This window comes from Leptinotarsa decemlineata, unplaced genomic scaffold (genome assembly GCF_025532065.1).
Source record: "Leptinotarsa decemlineata unplaced genomic scaffold, Ldec_3_MD MMD2_P_RNA_scaffold_5, whole genome shotgun sequence".
NCBI lineage: Eukaryota > Metazoa > Arthropoda > Insecta > Coleoptera > Chrysomelidae > Leptinotarsa > Leptinotarsa decemlineata.
In genome coordinates, this window is record NW_027412532.1 from 22,756,559 (window position 1) to 22,781,261 (window position 24,703).

Consider the following 24,703-nt stretch of genomic DNA (forward strand, 5'->3'; position numbering starts at 1 on the left):
ATCTATCTATCATGCCCAGAACTAAAATATTCTTTCAAGAAATCCTAAGAGTGAAAGTTTTAACTCAGAGAACTCCAGATAGAGTAAAAGAAAAAATAAAAATTTTGTCTAGCATCAGCTGTAAACATAAAGTAGAATTGAGAAATGAATTAAATACTAAAATTGAGAGAAGAAACCATAATCGTCAGTTTTCAAAATGAATGGTTGTGACAGACTTGCTCTTTTCTGATATTTATATGTGAGGAACATTTCAGAAATTCCACCTATTAAGCATTGAATATTTCATTGGGTTGTGAGTGTATGAAAGTCTTTTTTAAGATAAAAAATATTTTAATAAACGACAATGTTAGCTTCTCTGATAACTTTCTGAAGACTTGATAGTTGCATTATTCCAGCATAGTAATAATACAGTAAAAAAACATAAAAAGTTGGTTGGTTTATGTTTCAAAAGCATATGTAAGGTAAGTCATTGGCACAATTATGAAAAAGAAAAAATCCAGTATTGTAAGATTTTGAAGATTTATGATATTTACATATAATCCAATTCAGAGTATTGCTTCAGATTAATAATGCAAAATAATTTTTCGAACTGAACCTATATTCAATAATTGAGTATAAAGTATATAAAGGCATATCAACTTATACAAAAACTGTTTCAACTTCAAACATTTTTGAACTTAAATGTACAAACAGATCAGTGAAACTAATTTAAATAATCAGAATTTGGCAGTCTCATAGCCCATCCAGTCTCCAGAATTGTCAAATTCATTTTCTTTATTATCTGACTGACTATTTTTGAAAGTGGCTGTTTTGGATGCGACATAAGCATTTGTATTGATTGTTTTCGTTCTAAAAAAATTAACTTCATTTGATAAAACAACATTACTTTCAGGCCTATCAAAAGATATATAAGAATCCATGCAACGTTCTGTTAAAATCTTGTCTACTTTATCTGAATCATAACTGCTTTCCACATTATTATTATCTTGATTATAATGCTTGTTGAAGTTAGAATCACGTAGAATATTGAATTCATGATCGTCCATGAACTGGTAAAATAGGTTGACACGAGGTTCTTCTATGATCGGGGATAGTGCCCTTTTTGGAGCAATCAAGTCTTCAGGTGGTCTTAAAGGTATGTCATCCACATTTATAATTGGTCTTTGAGGAGTATCTGGCTTTTTCGGAAGACTCGGCGAATTTGACACTGACATCCAATAGATATCGGATCCAGACTTTACGGTTTTCTTATGGAAAGTGGTAATTTCAAAATTTTCATCTTCGTTATCTATGACTTTCCTCTGCTTCCTTTTCTGTTCTGGGGTAGAGTGAAAAACGCTTTCATCACTGTTATCAAGAGGTAAAGCAAACTCTGCAAATTGTCCACCTGTTTCAAGAGAATTGAAGAAATGATCTAAGATATCATTCAAGAACTCTGAAATACTGAATACCTTGTCCGAAACTGTATTCGAACCACCAGAATCTCCAGAATTGTTGAATCGTTCGTCGATTTCGAGAAGTTTCAACGTATGAGTAGCTAAAGAAACTCTGATCTCATTTTTTTCCTCAGGGCTTAAATTAGTTCTATAAAACTCACTGTAGACTTGAGTCATCTTTGTTAAAAGCTTAGAAAAGTTTGAATCGTGTAATACTTCCGGGAACAAAATCAACTCTTTGAGCTCATAGCACTGTTGTATCAAATATTCCAGAATTAAGTTAGAAAGCTGGATAATAATCTCTTCCACAGTCTTATCCAGGACTGCATCTTCATATACTGTCTCCATCATGGTGCAATCATCAATACCTTCATCTCTGCTAGTGTTATTAGGAATATTTAGATAATCCCTCTGATTATTTTCAGTGATTTTTTGAACATCAACTTTAGTTTGTTCATCTTTATTTGGATCCATATTCGTAGGATTCTCTGATATATCAGAGCTACTTCCAGTACTTGGAATCATAGCAGCCACCTCTGAAGTGATTTGAACTAAAGATTCATTTGCTTCTTGATCATCTTCATTAAACTCAATAATGTCTCCTTTCGTTGATTCATAATAACTTTCATTCATAACCTCAAATGATTCATACTCAGACTCTGAACTTAGATCTACAAGCATATGTTCTTGCATATTCGCCAAAATACGTTTCTCAAATGAGGTTGTTTTATTTGCATTCTCTGGTTTTGTTTGACAAGTTCTGTAACTGTCAATATATAAAGGTGTATAAGTAACTTTATTCAGGTCTTCTCGACTTGATACATATTCGAAATTGTTCATATAAGCTGTTTGACAGGCCTGATTATTCAAGACAGGACTTTTTCGGAAATTCAAAGCGCTTGCTAAAGGAAATATAAAGCCAGTCAGAGTTTCAAAAGGTATTTTCACAGAAACTGAATGGGCCTGCCCTAAATTAATAGTCACAGTAGAGTTATTAGATTTAGATCCATGATTAAAAAGATAATGAGATGACTTGTTATGTTTTGCTACAGAGACTAGCACAGGACGTCTAATTGCAATTTGGGTTTGACGTGTAATGTGGAAATGGGTTGGATTAGGAACCAAATAAGAGCCTTTCGGGAAACCAGCATGGCTATGGGTCCTGTAGTACATGGGCTGTATCAATTTATGACCTGAAAGAGATTCTGATTGTTGTAGATCTGTTTGACAAATGACATTTGTTACCCTACGATCTGTAATTTGCTAGAAGCGAAAAAAAAAAAAACAAAAAAAGAAATGAAAAAAACGAAAAAAGGATTATAGGCAGAGTTTTACTGGTTATTTGGACATTATACCTGATATTTGAACTAAACGTCAACTTACCCTTAAAGCTGTCTACAGATATCCTTTCAGCTTTGAGGAACTTTTCTACTGGAGAAGCTTCAACTGAACATGCAAAATAAAAAAAACATGCCATCATGCTACATCAAAAACATCACCAATCATAGTGCAATCAAAGGGTCACGTTTGAACATTTCGTATCCAATGCCATTGAAGAATGGCTGTCCAATGCATCAAAATATTGTCGAGTTTTGTTTTGTACTGTGGCAAATTTTGAAAAATAATTTCTCAACTCTGTTCAATCATAGGACTTCAATTATGGCAATAATATATACACTAAATCAATTCCAAATTCATTTATCTTGAAAATACTTTCACTTTTTGATCTTAGTTTTCTATTCAATTGACTTAGTAATAATGTTAATTGGCCTAATGAAATGTGGTAATTCAATTTTAATGGAAATTAAACATGAACTTACAATTCTGATACTTTCAATTTCAATTTCAACAGACTTCAAAGATTATTGAACAAAAGTAATTTTTTGTGAAGGAAGTCGCAGTTTTTCATTGACTTTTTTGTGAATTTTCACCTTTTACAGTTGTATAAAGATCTACATTATATATTTTTTCAATTTGTGGTTGTTGAAAATCCAGAAAAAGGTTGATGAAAAACTTTAAGGAAATGGCTCAAAGGGAATGAGTATAACAAAGCCAAAATTGAGCGAGCAATACTATCCAGGAAAGAAACTGTAAATGAAACAGTTTTTTGGCTTATGTGCCGACTGGATGGGAAGAATTCTGGAGAAACAACGTGAAATCAATATTCAGGCCAACAAAAACCATCAGAAAGAGTCTAAGGCCAGCAGAGACCCCAAAAGAAGAAATACTGAGAGTATACCAGATTTCATTGTAGTTTTATATCCGACTCTCTGAACACAAGTGATATTGTCTGAGGCATATCAATGAATCAGCAGAAGCAGAATGTGCATTCGGAGAGGGCACCTATGAGATGGCCTTTGAAGAGATCCACGTACTTGATAGAACTCCGCGCTACTATAAAAGACTATTTAGGGAGGCGATAGAATTTCTGAAAAACAGAAACAATTTCAATAGAAAGGAAGAGGAATTTATCATCAATTAAGTCTGGCTCCCTGCACTTAACTGCATATATTATTATATTGGGTCATTTAATTCATCCAATAGGATAAAAGCAGAGACTCAAACCATCAAAGTTGTGTCTGCTGCAGTCATGGAAAAAATCCTGATGCAATCATTTTTCACTTCTGATGTATTTTCTGAGTGAATAAAAAGTTGACTTTTGAATATTGTCTTTGATTTCAATTGAAAAAAAAACATCAAATACATATACTTCATTACTAAATTTGTGAATATGTAGATAAACCTACTTATGAATTTTTAATCTCGTCAGTAATGATCTTTCTTAAGACAACATCATTGATTTTATATCTAATCATAAAGTTTTGCAAACACATAGAATAATTTAAAGCACTGATTATTATTTAGATGTACTGTTTATGATATTCACCAACAGATTAAGAAAACATTACTTACGTAAAATTTTCTCAAAACAAACAGAAACTTGTTTGGGATATCTTCATTACATCGAAAATGCCAAGTCTTTGAATAATTATTTACTAAGTACAATTTTTTACCCAACAAAATTCGGCAGTGCTCATTCAATTGCTTTCATATGCTTTCAGTAAAGAGTACTTTTCTGGGAAAAAACCTTTGGCCTTTCTGATTTTTCACTATTACATATAGGGTCTTTCATTAAGCGCTTCCCATCTTTTAATTTGAATGAAACAAAGTTTGTGTAAGATATCATCGAAATTTTGTATTCGTTTGAATAAGTGACAACTAAATTGACAGCTTCAACAAGATGGCTGTTATCAATTGTCAAAGTTCGGAAGTCCTTGTTGCAAAAGACTATAGAAAGTGAAAAACTTCTAAAGAAAGGAAAAAAAAATTAAGGAAGATGGAGAAGTGGAAAGGCAAAAAGATTTTTTCCCAAAAACTAAATTTTCATAAAAATGTACCCTTTTGAATGCATGTCAACATTCCATCTTTCCTCAGCCAACAAGTAAATTATACATCTAATACCCCTTAGAAGTGGGAATGAGGCATTAGTTGAAAAATTTGGGACTTTGCGATAAAATCGCACTCAGCAGTCATTAGAGTTTGTAATTTTTTCAAGGAAAATAGCTATATTATAACAACTTTCAATTGAAGGTAACTCATATACAAATTGAACTGAGAGCTAACGGCAACAACGTTAAATGTTAGAACTAAATTCTTAACGGGGTCATTTTTATTGTCCATGCATTGCCATTGTAAATAATTGAAAAGTAAGATGATTCCATAAAATTTGACCCCTGTAACAAGATAGCTTCTGCATATCGATAGGATGTATGAGCGAATAGGTGAAACAGTTCGTTAAATACTTTGAAACATCGGTAAACTGATCAACACTTCGCAGGTCCATTATATTTGCGTCCTTAAAAGGCCATAACTAGTCATTCGGCTTCTTCATTATCAAGCGTCTTTATTTGCATAGGCGTAGTGTGTTCTGTTTCTTGTGAAGGTGACTTTGTTTTGTATTTATTAAATATATTTTATTATATTTATTAAATAGACTGTTATATTTATCAACTTCAAAATATAAGATAGAGTTGGGCGATACTTGTTTTTCAAAATACATTAATTATCATGGATTTTCATCACATTCACACTTTATTGTGAGATAATTAGTTGACCTAGTCATTAAACTCAGGTATAAATGTTCGTTAAACTCAGGTATAACTGTCATTAATTAGTTCCTAGAATATTATTAGTTTCTAGGTAGATAGTAATATTTCAAAAAGTATATATAAATCACAATGTATGTAGAATTCAGTTTGTTAGTGAACACTTGAAAAAGCTACTGTGCAGCGAAACGCGTGTTGCGGATTTGTCAATCTGTTCTAGTGAAAATCTCACAATTAAGTGTTCTTCAAAATACATCAACTTTAAAATAGTTTTTGAGGTAAGTAAACAACTGACAAATAGCTGAATAATATGATTGAATTTTATTATTTTTATAGTATTAATATGGATGCCGTAGCAGGTCCAAGTAATGTACAAAGAAAGCGGAAGTTTATGTTGTTAGAAGAAAAACAGATTGTCTGTAGAGTGTACGAAAATTCAAAAAATACACTCCGTACAGTGGAAGCTGTAGCCCAGTGTTCATTTTTAACGGGAATATCCGTGTCGACAATTGAATGCATTGTACATGAAAAAAAAGGTGACTGGGATTGTGCAAGCTCCAAAAGTACATTGTCGTGGTAGAAAAAAAATTGAATTGGACGAGTACCAGAAAAATTTTGTACGCTATACCATTCATTCTTTCTTTTTTGAGAATAAAGCGCCAACCCTCGAATCCATTAGGACAAAGGTAATGGATAATGATCTCATTCCAAAAATGAGCAAATAGAAGTTAAGGAAAATAATAAAAGAACATTTAAAATTTATATATGCCAAGCGATCCCGTAAATCTGCCTTAATAGAAAGAGAAGATATAGTGTCATGGCGACGGAGATATCTTCGCTCTATTAGAGAAATGCGTTCTGCTCACAAAAAGATTTATTATCTGGACGAAACGTGGGCGAATCTCAACGGGTAAAGGGCAACGACTAATTGTCGCCCATATAGGTAGCGAGAGTGGCTTTTTAGACGATAGTGAACAAATTTTTTTATCCAAATAAACGGGGGATTATCACGAAGACATGGACGCCCAACGCTTTGAAGGATGGTTTGAATCCCTTCTTTCACGAGTCGAGCCAAATTCGGTAATAGTAATGGATAACGCTTCTTATCACAGCCGATTAGTAGAACAGCTGCCAACTATGACCACCAGAAAAGCAGACATGCAGGGTTGGTTAGGACAAAAAGGAATTTCATTTTCCGAGGACATGGTTAAGGCCGAGCTTATGAGTGTCATTAAACAGCATCGTGACAGATATCGCCAGCATGTGGTGGATAGAATAGCTCGTGCTGAAGGCATCACCATTTTGAGACTTCCTCTTTATCATTGCGACCATTACCGATAGAATTATTCTGGGCTCAAATTAAGGGTTACGTAGCTCGTGAAAACGTGACATATAAAATTTCTGATGTCTAACGTTTATTAGAACTCCCAATGGAACGGATATGGAAAGAAGATTGGGCTAATGCGCTAGCCCATGTGATCAAGGAAGAAGAGAAAATGTGGAGATTGGACAGGATGATAGACACTGTTTTCGACCAAATAATAATAGATTTAAGTGTGACTGAGGATTCCACTTCGGACGAGTCAATGGATTCTGAAACTTCATAAGCATAACATAGGTAATTATTTCTTTGCTTTGTAGTTCTCTTTTTATATAAAAGGAACATAATAATTATTTTGTGAATTTTTCCTGTTTTTTTTGAGGTACTGTATTAGGTATAATAAAAAAAATGTAATCAGTTTTACCATTGACACCAGGTTACTACGCCACCTACTATAACAATTTTTACGTAATTACCTATGTGTTTAAATGAATAAAAATATTATTTTGGTACGCCTCTGCAGAGTTGGTGAGAGGATTATCCGTTGGTCACTTCAAGTGCGACGTTGCTAATGAATCACCTTTAATTGAAAATTGTTATAGTATAGAGATAAAGACGAATATAAACGCTTCTTTTAGAAATATTTTTATCTCACATTTGAGTCCCTTAAAAAATATATCAAGAAAAAATAGTGAATAATCATTAACTTGAAAATTCTCTTTAAATATTTTTGAACTGTCGATCAATTCCACGCCACTTAGCATTCGGACTTCTCATTGGTATTCAGTTCCTTTTGACCCAATCAATTGGAAAAAAATTTTACAGCAAAAAAAAATTAAAATAAATCGAAAATAAAATCCTATGTTGATTGAAAACCATTTCTGAAATTGACACAGATACAAGCACTACTAACACACAACTAATCCAAACAAATATCTACTACAGCAAGCACCAAAAGCAAAAAAAAATATTTTTAAGTATATAAACGTCTTGTAAATGCAAAATTTAACACTCAAATATATCATAAGGACTAATCTAGTTTTTTCTAACATGAAGTGAAATGTTAAATAATGATTGTTTTCAAAGTAATAAAAAATATGTTGTTGGATATGTTTGCCATCATTTTTCACACAGATATAAATAATATGAGGCAAACCTCAATTTGACTTTATTCCATAGTTAAAACAAAAAAATACAATGGAATTCGTTTTTTATGTACTGATCAAAATGTAAGGCTACTTGCACACATTTCGAATATGGTTGGTCGATAAAAATTCGAACGTCAAATTCCGATTTTGGCATGAAGAAATAAATGAATCCTTGCATATACATCAATTCTCAAAAGACACTTCATGATTGCAGCGACGTCTGTCCAGACTCATTCATGAAATTTGACTGACAAACTTTTATCGACCTTTCAAATCTGATGTGTGCACAAGTAGCCAATTAAAAATGGACACCAATTAAAATGCATAATATGACAAACTTCTTTGCCAAAAGCTATATTATTCAAAAGTAATATCTATGCAGTTTCTTTAACCTAACTTACTCCACCTATAATGGAGAGCCACAATAATCCCTTGCGTTTTGCGGTGGAGGGTCGAATAGACCCACTCACTTTAGATCTAACCTATAATGGATATTTTTAAACAGTTAGACTTTGCCGAGTAGTATTGACATTTATGGTTGACAATTTGTTCACAAAAGCAATAATTCACATGTTTATTTGTTCACTTTCTTTTATTACTTCAAAATTATAATATTCACCTTTATGAGACTTGAAGAATATAGGCATTTGATTTGAAAAATTAACAAATATCAAAACCTACATTGTGATAATGAACGAATTTGAACAATGCTCGTTAAATAGTCAACATACTTATTAAATTTTATTACATTTTATGATTTTTCAGTACTCTCAAATAAAAAGCATCATCCCACACTAAATAAAATAAGAAATATATCAAGTCGAATTATAATCAACTGCAGATGAAAACCACCAGAAAAAATATATCTTAAAAGTTTCAAAATGAAAAATACGGGAACCTGTGAAAAATGCTGGAAAACAATCATCAACAATTTCCTCTGAAATCAAACGGATAAGTGTATTCAGCTATAATAACATCTATATTGCAAACATTTCTTTAGCAATGAACACTTACCCTCATTCCATCATTTTTTAAAATAATATACTGGTGAAAAGTTTCAGCTTTAATAACTAAATTTTTCAGAAAACACTTTGAAAATGATATTTGTCACTAAAGTTGTATTTCCCCAGAACATGAGTAAAAAGCTCTACACCAACGTTTACAATACCCAAACAAATAAAAACAACAAAATATGAAGTAAACTTACCATCACTTAAAACTACTTCTGGTTGACTAGGTCTTGGAGCCGTTTTAGTTTCTATTCGCAATATTTGAGGTTCTGAAAAAAATTTTGGTTTTATTTAATACAATTTTTATAAAAAATTCTGTATGATCGATCAATAAAAATATGTTGTTTTTTCAAAAACAAATTAGTTTTACTCCTTGCAGTATCGGAATGAGAGAACAAAAAATGATTTTCATATTTATTCACAATAGTCTTGAAATATTGAAGAACATTAAATATAAATTGAAGGGGTATATTTTTAGGAGTAACTAATTTCTGGAAAAGAAAGTTTTTGTCTTTCTACTACTCCATTTTGATATAAAAAAAGTGGGAATCTTCCAAAAAAAAGAAGGAAGGAAGCAATCAATTTTAAAATAAGTAACTCTATACATAGATGTGTAGATCATGCAAAAAAATAACTTTCAGACAAAAACTGGAAGAAAAAGCCCTCCTGAAACAGCTACTTTCATATAAACATTGAATTACATGAAAGAAAAATTATTTCAAAACAAATACTTTTATATGAATACTGAATTATAGCAAAAAAACTTTACTCAGTTTGTATTCCAAACATTCGTTATGGAATTAAATCAGATATCATATACAGGATTTCTACACATTATACTAAATGAAAGGTAAAAATTTCACTTACATGGAATACTGTCCTCCACATTGGTAGACATCGATGTTTCGCCGTAAGACACTTGCCTAAGCGCTCTTCAATGCCAATCTGGATTATATTATAATATGCCCTAAGGCAAGTTGCGAAACATCGATGTCTACTAGTGAGGATGACCGTGTTGCATGTAAGTGAAATTTTTACCTTTCATTTAGTATACTGTGTAGAAATCCTGTGAATTATATCTGATTTAATTCCATAATGGATGTTTGGAATACAAACTGAGTAGAGAAAAGTGTTTTTTGGTATAATTCAATGTTCATATAAAAGTATTTGTTTCGAAAGAATTTTTCTTTCATGTAATTCAAAGTAGTGTTCTACACTGCAGTTTTCAACTCTGCCTCTTGGATGTTATATTCTATTTCACCCAATAAAGACCATTATTATTATTATTATTCATCTAACATGATCGATGAATTTTTTTTTACAACAGAATGATAATTTGTAATTTTTTTCCATTATGTTGATAGGAATACCTAAAACCTAAAAAATACAAAATACCTAAAACGCAAACAATTTTTTTTCCACACATGAAACTTACAACTAAAAAATCTGTTTATTCCTAATATTGACTTAGGAGCTAACCAATCACATTTTTTCATGGCTCTTGACATTGAATACAGAGCAGATGTAACTGAAACAACAGACCTACATTATCAAACACTTGCTGAGCGAAGTGAGCTGATAAGGCACTCAGATTTGAATTGAACGAACATACCTTTTATATTGCCCGTTTTTGAGTTTTCTTTACTATTTTCATTGTATTTTTTCCATTGGGATTTCTTAATATTCAGTTGAAGTAACATCTTAAAAATTAATATGACAACTGACACTAATGACAAGTACATAGAGTATAAAGTATCCAACTTTACAATAAATAGAATTTTAGCTTACCATCTCGGCTTTCCTCCTCTGTTTCACTAGTTACAGATGTGGGAGATCTTATGTGCACCTCATCCATTCTTTTATTTAATGCTGCGGATGAAAGACCCTCGGATTCGCTAAAATCTGTATCATCTACAAAAAAATGCAAAGTTTACAAAAAATGCTAGTTTGCAAAAATTGCCATCATTATTATTCATAGAAATCGTTACAGCTTTTTTAAAGCCACACATCAGAAAAATTAAATATAGATTTCAATTACAATTAACTACATGGCAGCATGAACATTTTAGGGTATACAGGGTGAGTCACATATTTTCAATGATTATTCATGCTGTGAATCTGCAGATCACTCGTGTCTTGTTACTTGTGACTCAACCTTTATACGTTAAAGTTTACTTGAACTTGCACTTAAATGTTGTTTCTCAAATAATGGTAATTTATTCAGAAAAATAATACATTTCCATTAGTTGCTTTGTTCATTAGTTAGAGAAACTCAAGAATGTGAATCATCATGTTTTGGGTGGTTTATTATAGTTTTATTGTACATTTTAATAGTTATAGCATGAATTTAAGTGGATTCTAAAAGTTTTCAGTTACATTCAAAAAACATTTTTTTTAATAATAGTGACAACTTCAAACGGAAAATATATAAAACAGTTCATATTGACCAGGTTCATATCTTAATTTTCATATTGCAATACAATTAAAGACAGATTTATTAAAATTTTCATTCATATGACTTTACTATTCTTTTCGGATGATCAAAAGTTCTCAATTTCATATATCCAAGATTTACTCACAATCTCCTTTGACTTTTTTCTCAACAACTTTCTTATACTCGTCAAGTTCTTCGTCAGTTATACAATCGAACGGATTCTTTGCATACGGTGATTTGTATACCATGGCATTGTGTTGGTGTCCCCTTTGGATAATCCCTTTAGACGCTGCACCCATAAGAACTACGTGATCGCCAGCTTGAGTTACTGTAGCATCTTGCATTTTCTTGGCTTCTTCCCATGTTACACCCTCCAAAATGTGGGACTGAGGTCCAGCAGATATCTTGTCGGCTCTTCTATAATCTTTAATCTATAGGAGGAATTAATTTCATTTGGTTAAAACATGAATTTCATACTTTAATAATATTTTTGTGGCACATACCTGCTGCTGTTTTTGTTTGAATTCCTTGGGGTTGGTGCCTTTAGGAACGAACTGAAGGGCATCGTCTATTTTCACTGGCGTTGAATGGCTAGGGGATCCATCCGCAACCCACTGAAAGACAAAACCAGCACATTAGTAATGTTAGAGATGGTACAGTTGAAAAAATATTACTTTTGAAAGATTTTCTCCTTTGGGAAGTCATCATGTCATCCAATGAACAATATTTATTGTATGAATATTTCAGAGTAGTTGGAATAATATGATTCAGTTCGTAACAATAAAGATGAGAATGTAAGAACATACAATACACAATGTGCTGGTTTTGCCACTCCATTGGATGAATTTAACAATTCAATATACATCGTAAAAACGATCTGAAAAGTAGATACTGGAAATGGCATGCATGTGAGGAAAGTTGCACAAACAGATGCAAGAAAATAAGAGTTATTACAACCGAGTAATGATTTATTCATTACAGAATGATGACTTTTATATGAAGTAATTTATAAATGTGATATTCACATGACTTGGTGATGATTAAATTGTAAAAATCAATATATTAACTACCGTTAAATATGAGAGGACTTGGGTGTGACTGATACTAATTTATTATTTAAAAATTTATTCATTACTGAAGCCAAGCATTTTGAAACGTTAATCATACATATAATATGCACACTAAAATTAATGCTCAAATATCACTGCTGGAATATTACTAATCTTACACTCTTAAACCCATTAAATCCACTTCTAGAATAAAACTTATATATTTTCAAAATAGTCTCAATAAAATCTCATCTTCACATTCCATATTCCCACTCAATATTCTGAAATATGAATTTATTGGTTTTCATTCTGAAGAGTATAACAAATAAATGGCTAACAAAATAAATTCTATTTTATCTCAAGCAGATTTAAGGATTCATTTCAGTTGAAGGTTGATAAAAATATGTTACATAAAAATAAATCTCTAAAAAATAAATGGCACATTTTTCAAAAAAGTTTTGTTCTCAAGTTCTTATTAATACAAAATAACAATATAGAATATCTCAATTAAATTAAAAGCTGCTTCGAAAATTTATAAATTATGAATATATAATCAATAATGAAATAACATTATGCAAAATATTATACAATTCATGAATGAATAGAAAAAAGCAGAATAAAGTCAGGAAGGTAAATTGATTTCTGAGAGTCAAAAAATTATTTTCATTTCAGGACAATACTTCAATTTCAGTTTCAATATCTTCATATAGGTATATATTTTGAGTACATTGTTTTCTCATTGTGTTTATTTTCCACTGTTGATGAATTCTGCACTAGATATTGATTTAAAAAAATCTTCAATTCACCTTAAAACCTTTTTTTGATTTGTAATCTTTCAATTTCATATTTTGAAAATTGTGAAACAAACAGTATTTCTCACCAGTCTTATGAAGATTTCATGGAACAAGAATTACGATTCATGAAATGCCCCAAAACGGCATCAATGATATTAACCGATTATTGCAAGCAAGCATCCTTTGTGATCGACAGGAAGTTAGCATATAAATGATAACATCTAAATCATTTCTAGCATATTACTAAATATATAGTGGATCTGACCCACATACTTGTTTCTGAAATATTTCTTGATTCAAGATCTAAGCTCTAATTATAATTGGAATGTATTGAAACATTTGATCATGCAATATGAATTTTTATGTAATCTACGTTATCCCATCCTAAGATTAATAATTAGACAAAACCAGGTGCAAAATATTGTTAATTACATAGAATGATTGATACGAGTTGATTTCGAAAAACCACGCCATTTTGTCTGAGAAGGGAACTAAAATTATAATATTATGAAAAATTATTTTTCTATTAGAAAATTTTTAGTAAATACATTCATTCAATTATAATCTCTGTATTTGAAAATAGTTTGAATAAAAAAAAATTGAAAATAGTTTGAATAAAAAAAAATTATGAATCGGTGTCAAATATGAATAAAACATTTTTGGATAGAATTCAACTTGAATCAACCAGTCTCAAAAATGACCAACTTTATTGACACTAGTGTCCATTTTTTTGTTGGAAAGGAGTTATATAGGAAATAAATTATTCTTTGCTTTCAATTTTTATGTATTCTACCTTTGTAATCTTCTTAGGATCGGCAGTTCCAGTTTCCAAGATTTCAACTTTCTGGTATGTGTTCGGAGAGTTCAGCCAACGGCTGCGATCGCTACCTTTTCGTCCTCCTTCCAGTTTTCTCCAGAGTCTGCAAATTGAAAAATAAGAGTTCATTATTGAGTGTATATGAGTTTCATTGATGAAGCATTGTAAAAAATATAAACAAGTATTCAAAGTAGAATATTACATGGATAAAATAAATACATGTAAATAATATAACCAAAAAAACGTTAAAAAATATAAAAAGAGAATCAATAAAATGAAATTCCATAACTATTACAGTCAGTTATACTATCATATTCAAGAAACACTTTATTGTGAGATGTTCATTAAACAGTTTTACAAAAATGCAACATGTGTTTCTCTATACAATAGCTATACAATTAATTGCCTCAGCGGAGTCGTAGAACAAGTTGCTATTTTTAGACAAATTATTCCATATATAAACAAGAATATCACTCTTAAGATTCCGTTAGAAACAAAATGAGGTTGATAAGAGACAAGAGTCCCTAGGTTTGGCTTTACATATGCATCATATTGCATGTTTTTGTAACACTAATACTGGTAGATGGGAATCAAAAAGAGAGAGAGAGAGAAAGAAAGCCTACCACAATCAGAATTTTAGGTTTTGAAGAATGTGGTTTTATTCTCCGTATGTTTTATAATCAGATGGAATTTCTTTAGATCTTCTTATTCCATTCATGTCATTTTGTTTGCTTAGTTTCCTTTCGTTTTCGTTGATGGTGACTTCATAAGTCGAGCATGACTTGGTGAATTGATGAGTTTCCTAAAAGTTCAGTTGCTTCAAATAAAGGTTTTTTTCAGATGTCAGCACGTCAAAATCATAGCTTCATTTAAGCGTGAAATTTCCGTAAACTCTTGTTCATATCGTTCATTGCTTATGATCAGTTCTTCTATTTTTCCTTGCAAGGTGTTTGTTTTCAATATATGTATTCAATATTCCTTTAGGTCATTGTTCCTCAGTGTAATTCTAGTCATGTCATTTTTGTGATTTATTTCAGGAACAAAAGTTTCCTCTGTATTCACAACTTCATCACGAAAGTCAGTTTAAGCCCTTTTCAGACGCTGAATGTAAAAATCTTTTTCTTCAGATTTCTCCTTCAGGTTTTTGATCACATTTGAGAGGTGCCCCATTTTTTCATCCTGGCTTTTTCCTAAGGATTCTATTTATTTTTCTAGTAGATATTTTTCAAGAAGTTCATTTTTTCAAGGCATGCAGATTTTCTTCTTCATTTTTCTTCTTCGTTGCACATTCTTTTGAGCATAATACATAATATCCTTATAATTTTAACATGTGCAATTTTTGGTTCAAGCAACTGTTATGAAATATATGCAAACATTGTACACAGCATACACTCAAACATTATTTGGTTTTGCAGCACTTAAAAGTTGGTGACATAATGTATTTCTCTCAGTATGATGCAGTGGTCCTATATTTCCTGGACTTTTAGAAATAAATATTCGAATTCCTTTATCTTCTCCTCATCAGTAGGACTTTATTTGCACCTTTTTGTTTTTATATTTTGTATTTCGAGGAAAAAATCAGGTATTAAGTTGCATTAATTATAATTGATTTTCACTATCACACCTGAGGGTCAAGTCGGCATCAAACACCAATTGGTCAGAATATAGCTGATAATATCCCACGCAACTACATATACATTTAATTTTTAAATTTGACGCTTTCACCAAGAAGCTTTTGATTGTGTGAATCATGGAATACTGCTGCAGAAGCTTGAGTACTATGGCATCAGAGGCATATCCCATAAATGGATGACATCTTACTTGAAAAACCGGGAACAATATGTGAAAGTTTCGGGTGGAGTATCTGAGAAAAAAAAAATTGACCAGCGGAGTTCCACAAGGCTCTGTCTTGGGAACCATATTATTTTTGTTATATGTAGATGATCTCACTAACTTAAATATTAGTGGTAGGTTCACTTTATTTGCAGATGATGCAACTATAGAATGGCACACTAAAGATAAGAATTCTCTGCCAATTGATTTCTTCAGATCTAACTGAAATAAAAAGGTGGTGCGATGACAATCAAATGGTCTTCAACTCTAAGAAAACTAAAGTGTTATTATTTAAATGGGACATCGACAAAATACAACTAAATAATGATACACTTATGAAATCTGATAATTATAGATCCTTGGGTATTGTATTGGACAATAATTTAAAGTTTGATGAGCATATTATGGCAATGGCAAAGAAATTGCCATCTGGGTGTTATGCTATCAGAGTTATTCGAAATGACATCTGTTATTTTATTGCTAGAAAAGCCTACTTTGCTCTCCTGGACTCTCACATCAGATATGGGATAGCATTTTGGGGAGCCTACTCACAAGCATTATTCTCAATGATCTTTAATTTACAAAAGAAAGCACTGAGATACATATGCCCTGTTAATCATCAAACTTCATGTAAACCCTTATTTATATCTTAGAGGATACTCACGCTAACATCAATCTTCATGTTAGAATCAACTAGTTTAGTTCATAAGCATAAACTACATTTATTAAAATCTGATACTGCATATAATACTATGGCAAATGGCCAATATATACCTGTATTAATCCCCAGAACCACCCAATGCCAAAATTCAATTGTTTACAATAGTATGAAAATGTTCAACAATCTACTGAAGCAAATTAAAAATATTCATAGCACTCCAAAATTCAGAAGGGGAGCAAAAAAATTTTCAATCACAAGACCGTTTTATGATATGAGGGAATGTTTTGAAAAAAATTTTGAATAGCTGCGACAGCAGAACAAGATATGCCGTATCCATGCCTCTCACTAAATAGTGTTAAACACTAAAAACACTAAATAGAGTTAAACATTTTATTAAATTATTATATGTGTGTATGTATATATGTGTCAACTTACAACTCTGTCCTGTTTTGAATTATAACGAATTGATATAGAATAAATTAGAGAAAACTGTTTTTATATCTATTTTACTGTATTGTGAAAATATTTTATAGTAGCATGACTATATATATACATATATACATTTATGAGTTCATCCACTTTCAACATCCGACAATCCATATTGGTTTGCATAATTTTAATTTAAATTTAATTTATTTATCATGATCTCCTGCTTATTTTAAGCAGTTACGATTTATGTACTATTACATTTAGAAGCTTTTTCAATAAGAATTCTATTCTTCAGATAATAAAGCATGCTTTGATTTGATTTAGATATTTGTGAATTGACGAGGTTCACCAGACGTGCAATTTTACCACTTAATGAAGGGATATACAGATTACAATTACATTTGCAAATAACAAAATATTCAGAATAACACGATCTGTTTCTACTCAGAATGATAACTGTAATGCTGTAAACCCCTTGTATAAACATAGTGATAACTTCGGAAGAAAACTTTTCCTTGTCGAATAGTCATGACTGTGACCATTGTTGAAAAATGTTGAAATTTTTTTGACAATTCCATAAAAAAAGGTGAAACACTCTCTAAATTTCTCATTTTTCTAGTGACAATTATGGAAATTACAATAAAGGTCACCATTAAAACTATCTACTTTAGAATCAGAAGAGTTAAGTTTGTTCACTATTATCAATTAATTGAAAGCAATTCATTTTATATCTTCTATTTTCCATCTATCTATCTTCAGAAAAGCCGAAAAGTGACTGAATCGTTTTTTACTTTGAGAGATAATTGATTTTAATTTGAGAATCAATTTAGAAATATGCACTCCCAAGCCTTTATCTCAATCTTCTGTTTACAGCCATTTTCAATATTCTGCTGGAGTTGTAACAACAAACTCACCCTTGTTTGTAAAACTCTTCTTCCTCAAGCAAATATCCCAGAGAAGAAACTGCCGGGGGTACTTCCACATCATTTTTAGGTCTTGGAGGATCACCCTTCACCAATGGATGCCTGTAAATATAACCCGTTCTGAAACCAGCATTGTCCAACATCCTCATCAGAGCCTCAAATTCCACCCCACCAACTCTCCATTTTCTCTCAACTTTCGACTCTAATATGGAGGGCTGGTCAGGTCGTGGTGTGCTTTCCGGAGGCTTGTGTGCTGCATCATAAATTCTTTTTCTAATCTCGTCGTTGATCAATACTAAGTTGTCTATTCCTATGGGCAGGAGTTTGAGCTGTGATTCTGAGGCTAGGACGGTGTTTCTGGCATTGAAGAACGCCTCTTCTATAGTCTCGCCACAGCATAGGGCTCCCTGATTGGAAAGAAGAAGGATTTTGTTCGATGGTCCAAGATTTCTGGCTAGTTTGTCTTTTTCTTCGGGGTCGAGAAGACCACCGAGGTATGTGTGCGTGCTGACTTCACCTAGAAAATAATGAAATATGTTTGGTTCAGTTGACACAGTAGTTCATATTGAGTAAAGGTTGTTTCAAAAGTAATGTCCTTTTAAAAGTCATGTGTTTTTGTAACTTCATATCTCAATAAATATTTATTCTACTGTCATGGTGTATACTGATCAATAGAGAATTTTGTACTCTATGCATTGATGCTGTTCATTTTTTCAAAATTTTTATTTTTTGCCTCTTTTCAGCTTATTACTATATGACGTCGTTCAGCGATTTTCGGCCAACTTTTCTTCAAGAATTCAAATTGAACCAAAGCGCTGCCGAAATAGACAGAAAAATCAAACAGGCATTTGGCAACATTGTTATTGAATGCACTGTTCGACGTTGGTTTGCCAAATTTCGTTCCGGAGATTTTAGCCAAGAAGATGAGCCCCGAAGTGGTTCAATTACAGTATGCCAGGACAAGGATTTGAGGACCTTGGTGGAGTCTGACTAATCACAAACTGTGCGTGGGAGGGCGGAAGAACTGGCGTCAGCTCCCATGCGGTTTTTGATGGTTCAAAACGTATTGGAAATGTCGAAAAGCTCTCACAGTGGGTGCCCCATTATTTGAACGATCGACAAAAATTGTCACGTTTCGAGGTCTGTTTTCCTTTGACAAAACTTTTGAAAAAACTATATACCCATATATATATATATATATATATATATATATATATATATATATATATATATATATATATATATATATATACACACCCAAATAAAATTTTGCTGAAAAACACTTTCGTAATATTAAATAAATATCAATAAACTGAAGAGTTTTCCAAAAACTAAACTTGATTCTGAAATATCAAGGTTTGAACGAGTTCAAAAAGTTTGAAAACAATATTTTTTTCAAATGAATTTTGTTAAAACTAGCTAAAGGAATAAGTCACAATCAAGTAGTGAGTGTTTTGATTCGTAGTGATAATTCAGCATATCTTAGAAAATAAGAAACTTTTGAAAAAAGTATTGATGTTGATGAACTGTTGACGATCATATAGTATAAAACGAATCGATAGCATGTTGATTTTGTTTGGTTGTAATGCCAAAAAATAGTTAGCTACATATTAAATTTTCAAATCATTATGTATGTAACCATTTAAAAGTTTGATCTAAAGAAATGAATCTTAAATGTTCAAGCCACTCTCGGATATACAAAAAAAATGTCACTCCATTTAGTGGACGCTCCAACTTAAGACGAGGAATGAAATACTCTGAAAGAATTTCGATTTTCAATTATGCAATATCATTGACTTTAGGTCGATGATGGTCACTATCTTACATGACGAGTGGCTAAGGAGCCCGAAACCGGTCTGCAAGTGTGCCCGTTCCAAAATTGAAGGTCGACTCTTTCAGTTTCATTGCCAATTGCATATGCAGGAAATTTTCTGTGATAGGCGTCAGTCCATTCAACCTATACTGTGTAGGTATATCCGAGACTGGCTTGAACATTTAAAGTTCATTTCTTTAGATTTGTTTACTGCCAGTTTTCAAGCATAGCCCACTGATTAATAAGAAACATTAAAAAGTTGGCAACCCACATGCAAATTTGGAAATTCTATTTTTTTTTTTCAGTAACATTAGCTTGATAACAATGAATTCTTACCGATAACGACGGATTCCTGACTCAAGGGCAAAATACCGTGTTTGAGCGAGGATATGGCTACGACAGAAGGTGTGTGAACATGGATGATGCATCTGATGTCCGGTCGAGCTGAATGAACTGCGGCGTGCAAAGAAAATGCTGCGATGTTTACCGAAAAGTTCGTGGTGCCCTGTTCGATAACACCACCTTGCATATCAATTTTTATCAAACTGGAGGCAGTTACTTCATGAAATAACATTCCATAAGGGTTGACCAAAAACTGCTCATCGTCCTGGTTCAACCTAAAAGAAAAAGAAAAAATAAAATATTTCACTAAAAAAATTCATGAGGGGATCTTCCAAAGAAAGGAAGGAAAAAATTCCCACATATTTTTGTATGAAGATGGAAAAGTAGAAAGCCAAAACCTTTCTTTCCTAAAAATTAATCTCTCCTAAAAATATACCACTTTCAATTTAATCTAATACATTTGGGTATGCATTAGAAAGTAATCAAGGGGCTCTAATATACTAAATTCAAAATAGTGTAGATTATACTCCTTTTTTGTATATTAAATTGAAGTAGGAGAGTTTTGTTCACAATTACTTATATTTTCAATATACACGCCGTTTTTTTACTTGATTGCTATCTCGGAAACGGTAAGACCTACAAGGTCGGTTGAATTGAACGAAATTTCCCTGTCGAATTTCGTTTTTTGGCTCAACCGCCTCTATTTCCAATTAAATAAAAAAAGACAGAGGAACTTTCAATACTGTTTCATATTTGTTATCTATCTATCTATATTAATAAATATGAATGTGAATGTTTGTGAGGATGTATGTATGTATGTATGTATGTATGTATATATATATATATATATATATATATATATATATATATATATATATATATATATATTTGTGGCTCTTTCACGCTTAAACGACTGAACGGAGTTAGATGAATCTTTACATAAATATAGTTTATACATCAGAATAGTATATAGGCTACAATTTACAAAGGTTTTGTGTAATTTTGGTTATAATATAACGATAAGTATAGGGGTAATTGAAAAAAATTCTTGCTCCCTGAGAGCTATATTGGCGTGCGCTGCCTATACCGTTGGAGTACATGCAGATAATGTATCATTAGGTTGTTATAAATAACAGTTCGCAATAGCATATATATCCCTCTTGTGTGGTAGCCACTATATGCAAAATACTGAGCCATAAATACAATTAAATTGGATACTTTTTTCACAATGTACAACATTTTAGAATATCTGTTAAATTCTTATACAATTTAATACAATTGTCATTTTAGGTATTTAATATAGATGAACTTTGTCTTTTACACTAAATAATTTCGACGAATCGTTTAAAAGCTATCACGATAAGATTAACTTGAGACGACGCAGTAAGCCATTACGCGTCGCGTCTACTATAAGACGACGGGGGACGATGCGCGGGTGTGGAAGGGCGGTCTAAGCAGTGAAGCGCAATCGCCGAGAACGCGAACCGAATGCGGGACGTCGTTGATGGTTGTATTAGTTTTGCGAATTTCTTTATAGGTAACATAATTCGATTCTCGAAGCTATTCATTACTTAGTGTAGTTGGCATATTTTTTCAGTTACTGTGTTTTTAAAGTAAAAATATAAATTACTAGCTGTTGCCACCTCTTATGTTAACATATAGCCGAAGCTACTTGAAATATGCAGGTAGGTTCTTTGTTTAGCGTAAATAAGCATCAAGAAAAGGAATCAGGAATTTCCACCCTCCAACGGGGAAGTAGGGGTTCAAAGATTGTATTGATTTTCGTCAGTTTTGAAGTTGGAAATCTGAAGTTTTGGGTTAATAAAAAAATGGTCTGTCACGAAACATAATGTGACAAACCAAATTCTACGTGGGATAAGTCGCGGGCAACAACTAGTCCGATATAAACCAATTTGCAATGCAACGTTTCGTTCATTAGATTTCATCATCAACTTTATTTTTTTCAATAAAGATATGCATTTTTCGATATCGTCGAGATCCCATCAGTCTGAAGAATGAGTGAAATAAAGTCAAGGATATGCGTTGAGAAGAGGGATCGACAAGACAAGCTGTAGGTGGATAGACTGCATGCTTAGGGGAAACACATCCGTCTTTCAGGCGGAAGTGTATGCTATCTTGCAAGGCTTATTAAATTGAGACCTCAAAGAAACGAGCGGATCTATATTTTAACAGGCAGTAAGACCACACTAGGGGCTCTGACAAACCCGAAGGTGACATCAAAACCGGTCTGGGAATGCCATAAAGAACTGATGGAACTTGCAAACAGGAGCAAATTAACTTTGTACTGGGTGCCAGGGCATTCAGAAATCACAGGTAATGATAAAGCTGATGAATGCGCTAGACGCGGATCATCAACTTCATATCTAGGTCCTGAACCAGCTCTGGGGGTACCAAAATCATTGGTACGAAACCAGATTAGGACATGGACCAATAAGAAGCACACAGAGTACTGGACAAAAGTATCTGGCAACAAACACAGTAGAACCTTCATTAGGGAACCGTACGAGAAAAGAACCGAAGAACTACTTCAATATAGTAGGAATCGGTTCAGAATAATTTCAGGGTTACTAACCGGTCATTGTCCGCTTAGAGGACACCTGAATAAAATGGGGGTGGACAACGGAGACCTCAGCTGCAGAAACAGCTCTACACATCTTATGCGAATGTGAGGCACTGAATCACAAGAGGCAGGCAATATATGGACGTACAAAATTACGTCCAGAAGAATATGACGAACATTCAACACGGAACCTATACAAACTAGTACAGGGAACGAGACTGATGGAATGGGTGTCATGAGAAGATGGGAGAATAAACGCAATAAGCCCAAGAGGCGCTGCAGTGATTTCTGGAGACTTGGACTAAATGGACAAAAGTCAGACAACTCCCAAAGGAACAAAAAAAAATCAAGGATATCCTTTAATGCACATATTTAATTACAGCCCCATTATTTGCAAAAAAATAGTTTTTCCGAAATATCATGAAAATGGGTCGGTTTAGACTCACAAGTAAATGACTTCCGAGCTTTCAGTACTGCATGGCACTCTAATGAAATAGTGTGCGCCACGAGTACTTCTTTCCAGATACTCCCGAGCAAACATTTATAGCAAGTCAAAAATGGGTGTTTATAATTGCTTTGAAGACCTAGAATCTTGGCTCTATCATTACCGTGCCAATCGCTTAATCCATTTGAAACCATCTGGTGGGACGGTAGCCGGTCGCGTTGACGTGGGTGGTTTGCTCCGGTGGTTCGAACCGCAAAGCCCGACGATCGTCCAACCGGTGTTAGGAATCACACGTTAAAAGATAAGACTTCGTCAGTCCTTTGCTAGTACAATTTTCGACTTTTGAGAGTTATCGTTCGTAGAGGTGTGACAGCTGGTTAACGGAAAAACAGATTTTTCAACAGATTTTGAACAGACTATCATACCAATGGATTCGTACCTAGCTGCGGCTCGTATGATACACTCATTTATTACCATTTCAAACTTCACCTCGAAATCGTGGCTAACAAAACACCGTTATACAACGGTGGAAGATTCAACATGTTCTCCGAAGCAGCTGTGGATCACGTAAAATTTGTTTTTGCGACTCCCAAATTAGTCAGTCATTGCACTTTCACAACTTAAGCTAATGGTTCTTTCATTTTGTATCAATATATTAATGAGACATAGGTAACCATAGATATGATGGCCGTTACATACGACCAGTAGGTGAGAACATCATTTTTTGTTTCAAACCCCACGTCTCTTCAAATATTCTACAGCATTCCAGGTTGCCGCTGTAGCTTTAGAGATTTGATTAATCCGAATTTTTTTATCGATGATCACGCCCAAGCATTTGACTTCCATGGAAAATGTAGGCTGAGTTCCGTAAAGAACCATTGTTTGTCGAGTCCTTACTTTCAGTTCAGTTTTGGTTTAGGCGACGCTGACACGTTGACAATTGAGTTGTGAAAAATAAGTACGTGATATAGGTCCAATTGCCAGTAAATATCTTGCAATCCGTCTTTTGCCACGAAAGAAATGGATATTTCTGATAGAAATTTGCTTCTTACATAAACATTTTTCATTTTCTCCATTGTTTTCAAAAGAAAAGAGGGGTAACATTGTAGTTTGTCCATTGGACATCTGATAGAGTCTTTCATATGAGCATTAGAAGGGCTTCTTCCTTCAAAATATATTCGAGGATGAAACTGGCTTTGAGTAACGTTTTTAGTACAAGTTCCATAATTTCAAAAGCATGCTACCATCTGAATGGGAGGAAGCTTTCAAATAGTTGGGAAGTACTTAGTCAAAAATTTATCTGAACACTGGATTATGATGTGTAAACTGGAACCAGTTTGCATGAAATAGCTGTGATAAGCTATTAACTGCCACAGCAAATGAATCGCTTGTATACTTCTAACTATAGACATCGGCCTATTTAACAGCCATTATATTTATTGAAACAAAATGTAACCCATAACCCTTAAACCTAACCTAGCAACAATTTGTTCAAAAAACTCAACTAAAACCAAAGGAAACATGTCTATTGCAATCTAAGATAATGTAATGATAGTCTAAT

General features: G+C 32.8%; 1 protein-coding gene across 5 annotated transcripts in view; it reads right to left on the bottom strand.

The window, feature by feature from the left end:
• hts (adducin 1-like protein hts) overlaps positions 1–24,703 on the bottom strand; it is a 125,148-nt gene that overhangs the window by 8,546 nt on the left and 91,899 nt on the right. For 2 of the 5 annotated variants that reach the window (XM_074169695.1, XM_074169696.1), the window contains exons 3-10: positions 20,111–20,391; positions 17,953–18,478; positions 14,092–14,218; positions 11,959–12,069; positions 11,601–11,886; positions 10,810–10,932; positions 9,219–9,290; positions 2,820–2,882 (exon numbers count right to left, since the gene is read on the bottom strand). In XM_074169695.1, coding sequence (XP_074025796.1) covers positions 2,820–2,882; positions 9,219–9,290; positions 10,810–10,932; positions 11,601–11,886; positions 11,959–12,069; positions 14,092–14,218; positions 17,953–18,478; positions 20,111–20,391 — 1,589 coding nt within the window. Of the gene's footprint in view, positions 1–577; positions 2,630–2,819; positions 2,883–9,218; positions 9,291–10,809; positions 10,933–11,600; positions 11,887–11,958; positions 12,070–14,091; positions 14,219–17,952; positions 18,479–20,110; positions 20,392–24,703 lie in introns of those variants that run through there. The other 3 variants (XM_074169693.1, XM_074169694.1, XM_074169697.1) reach the window with 3 other exon arrangements.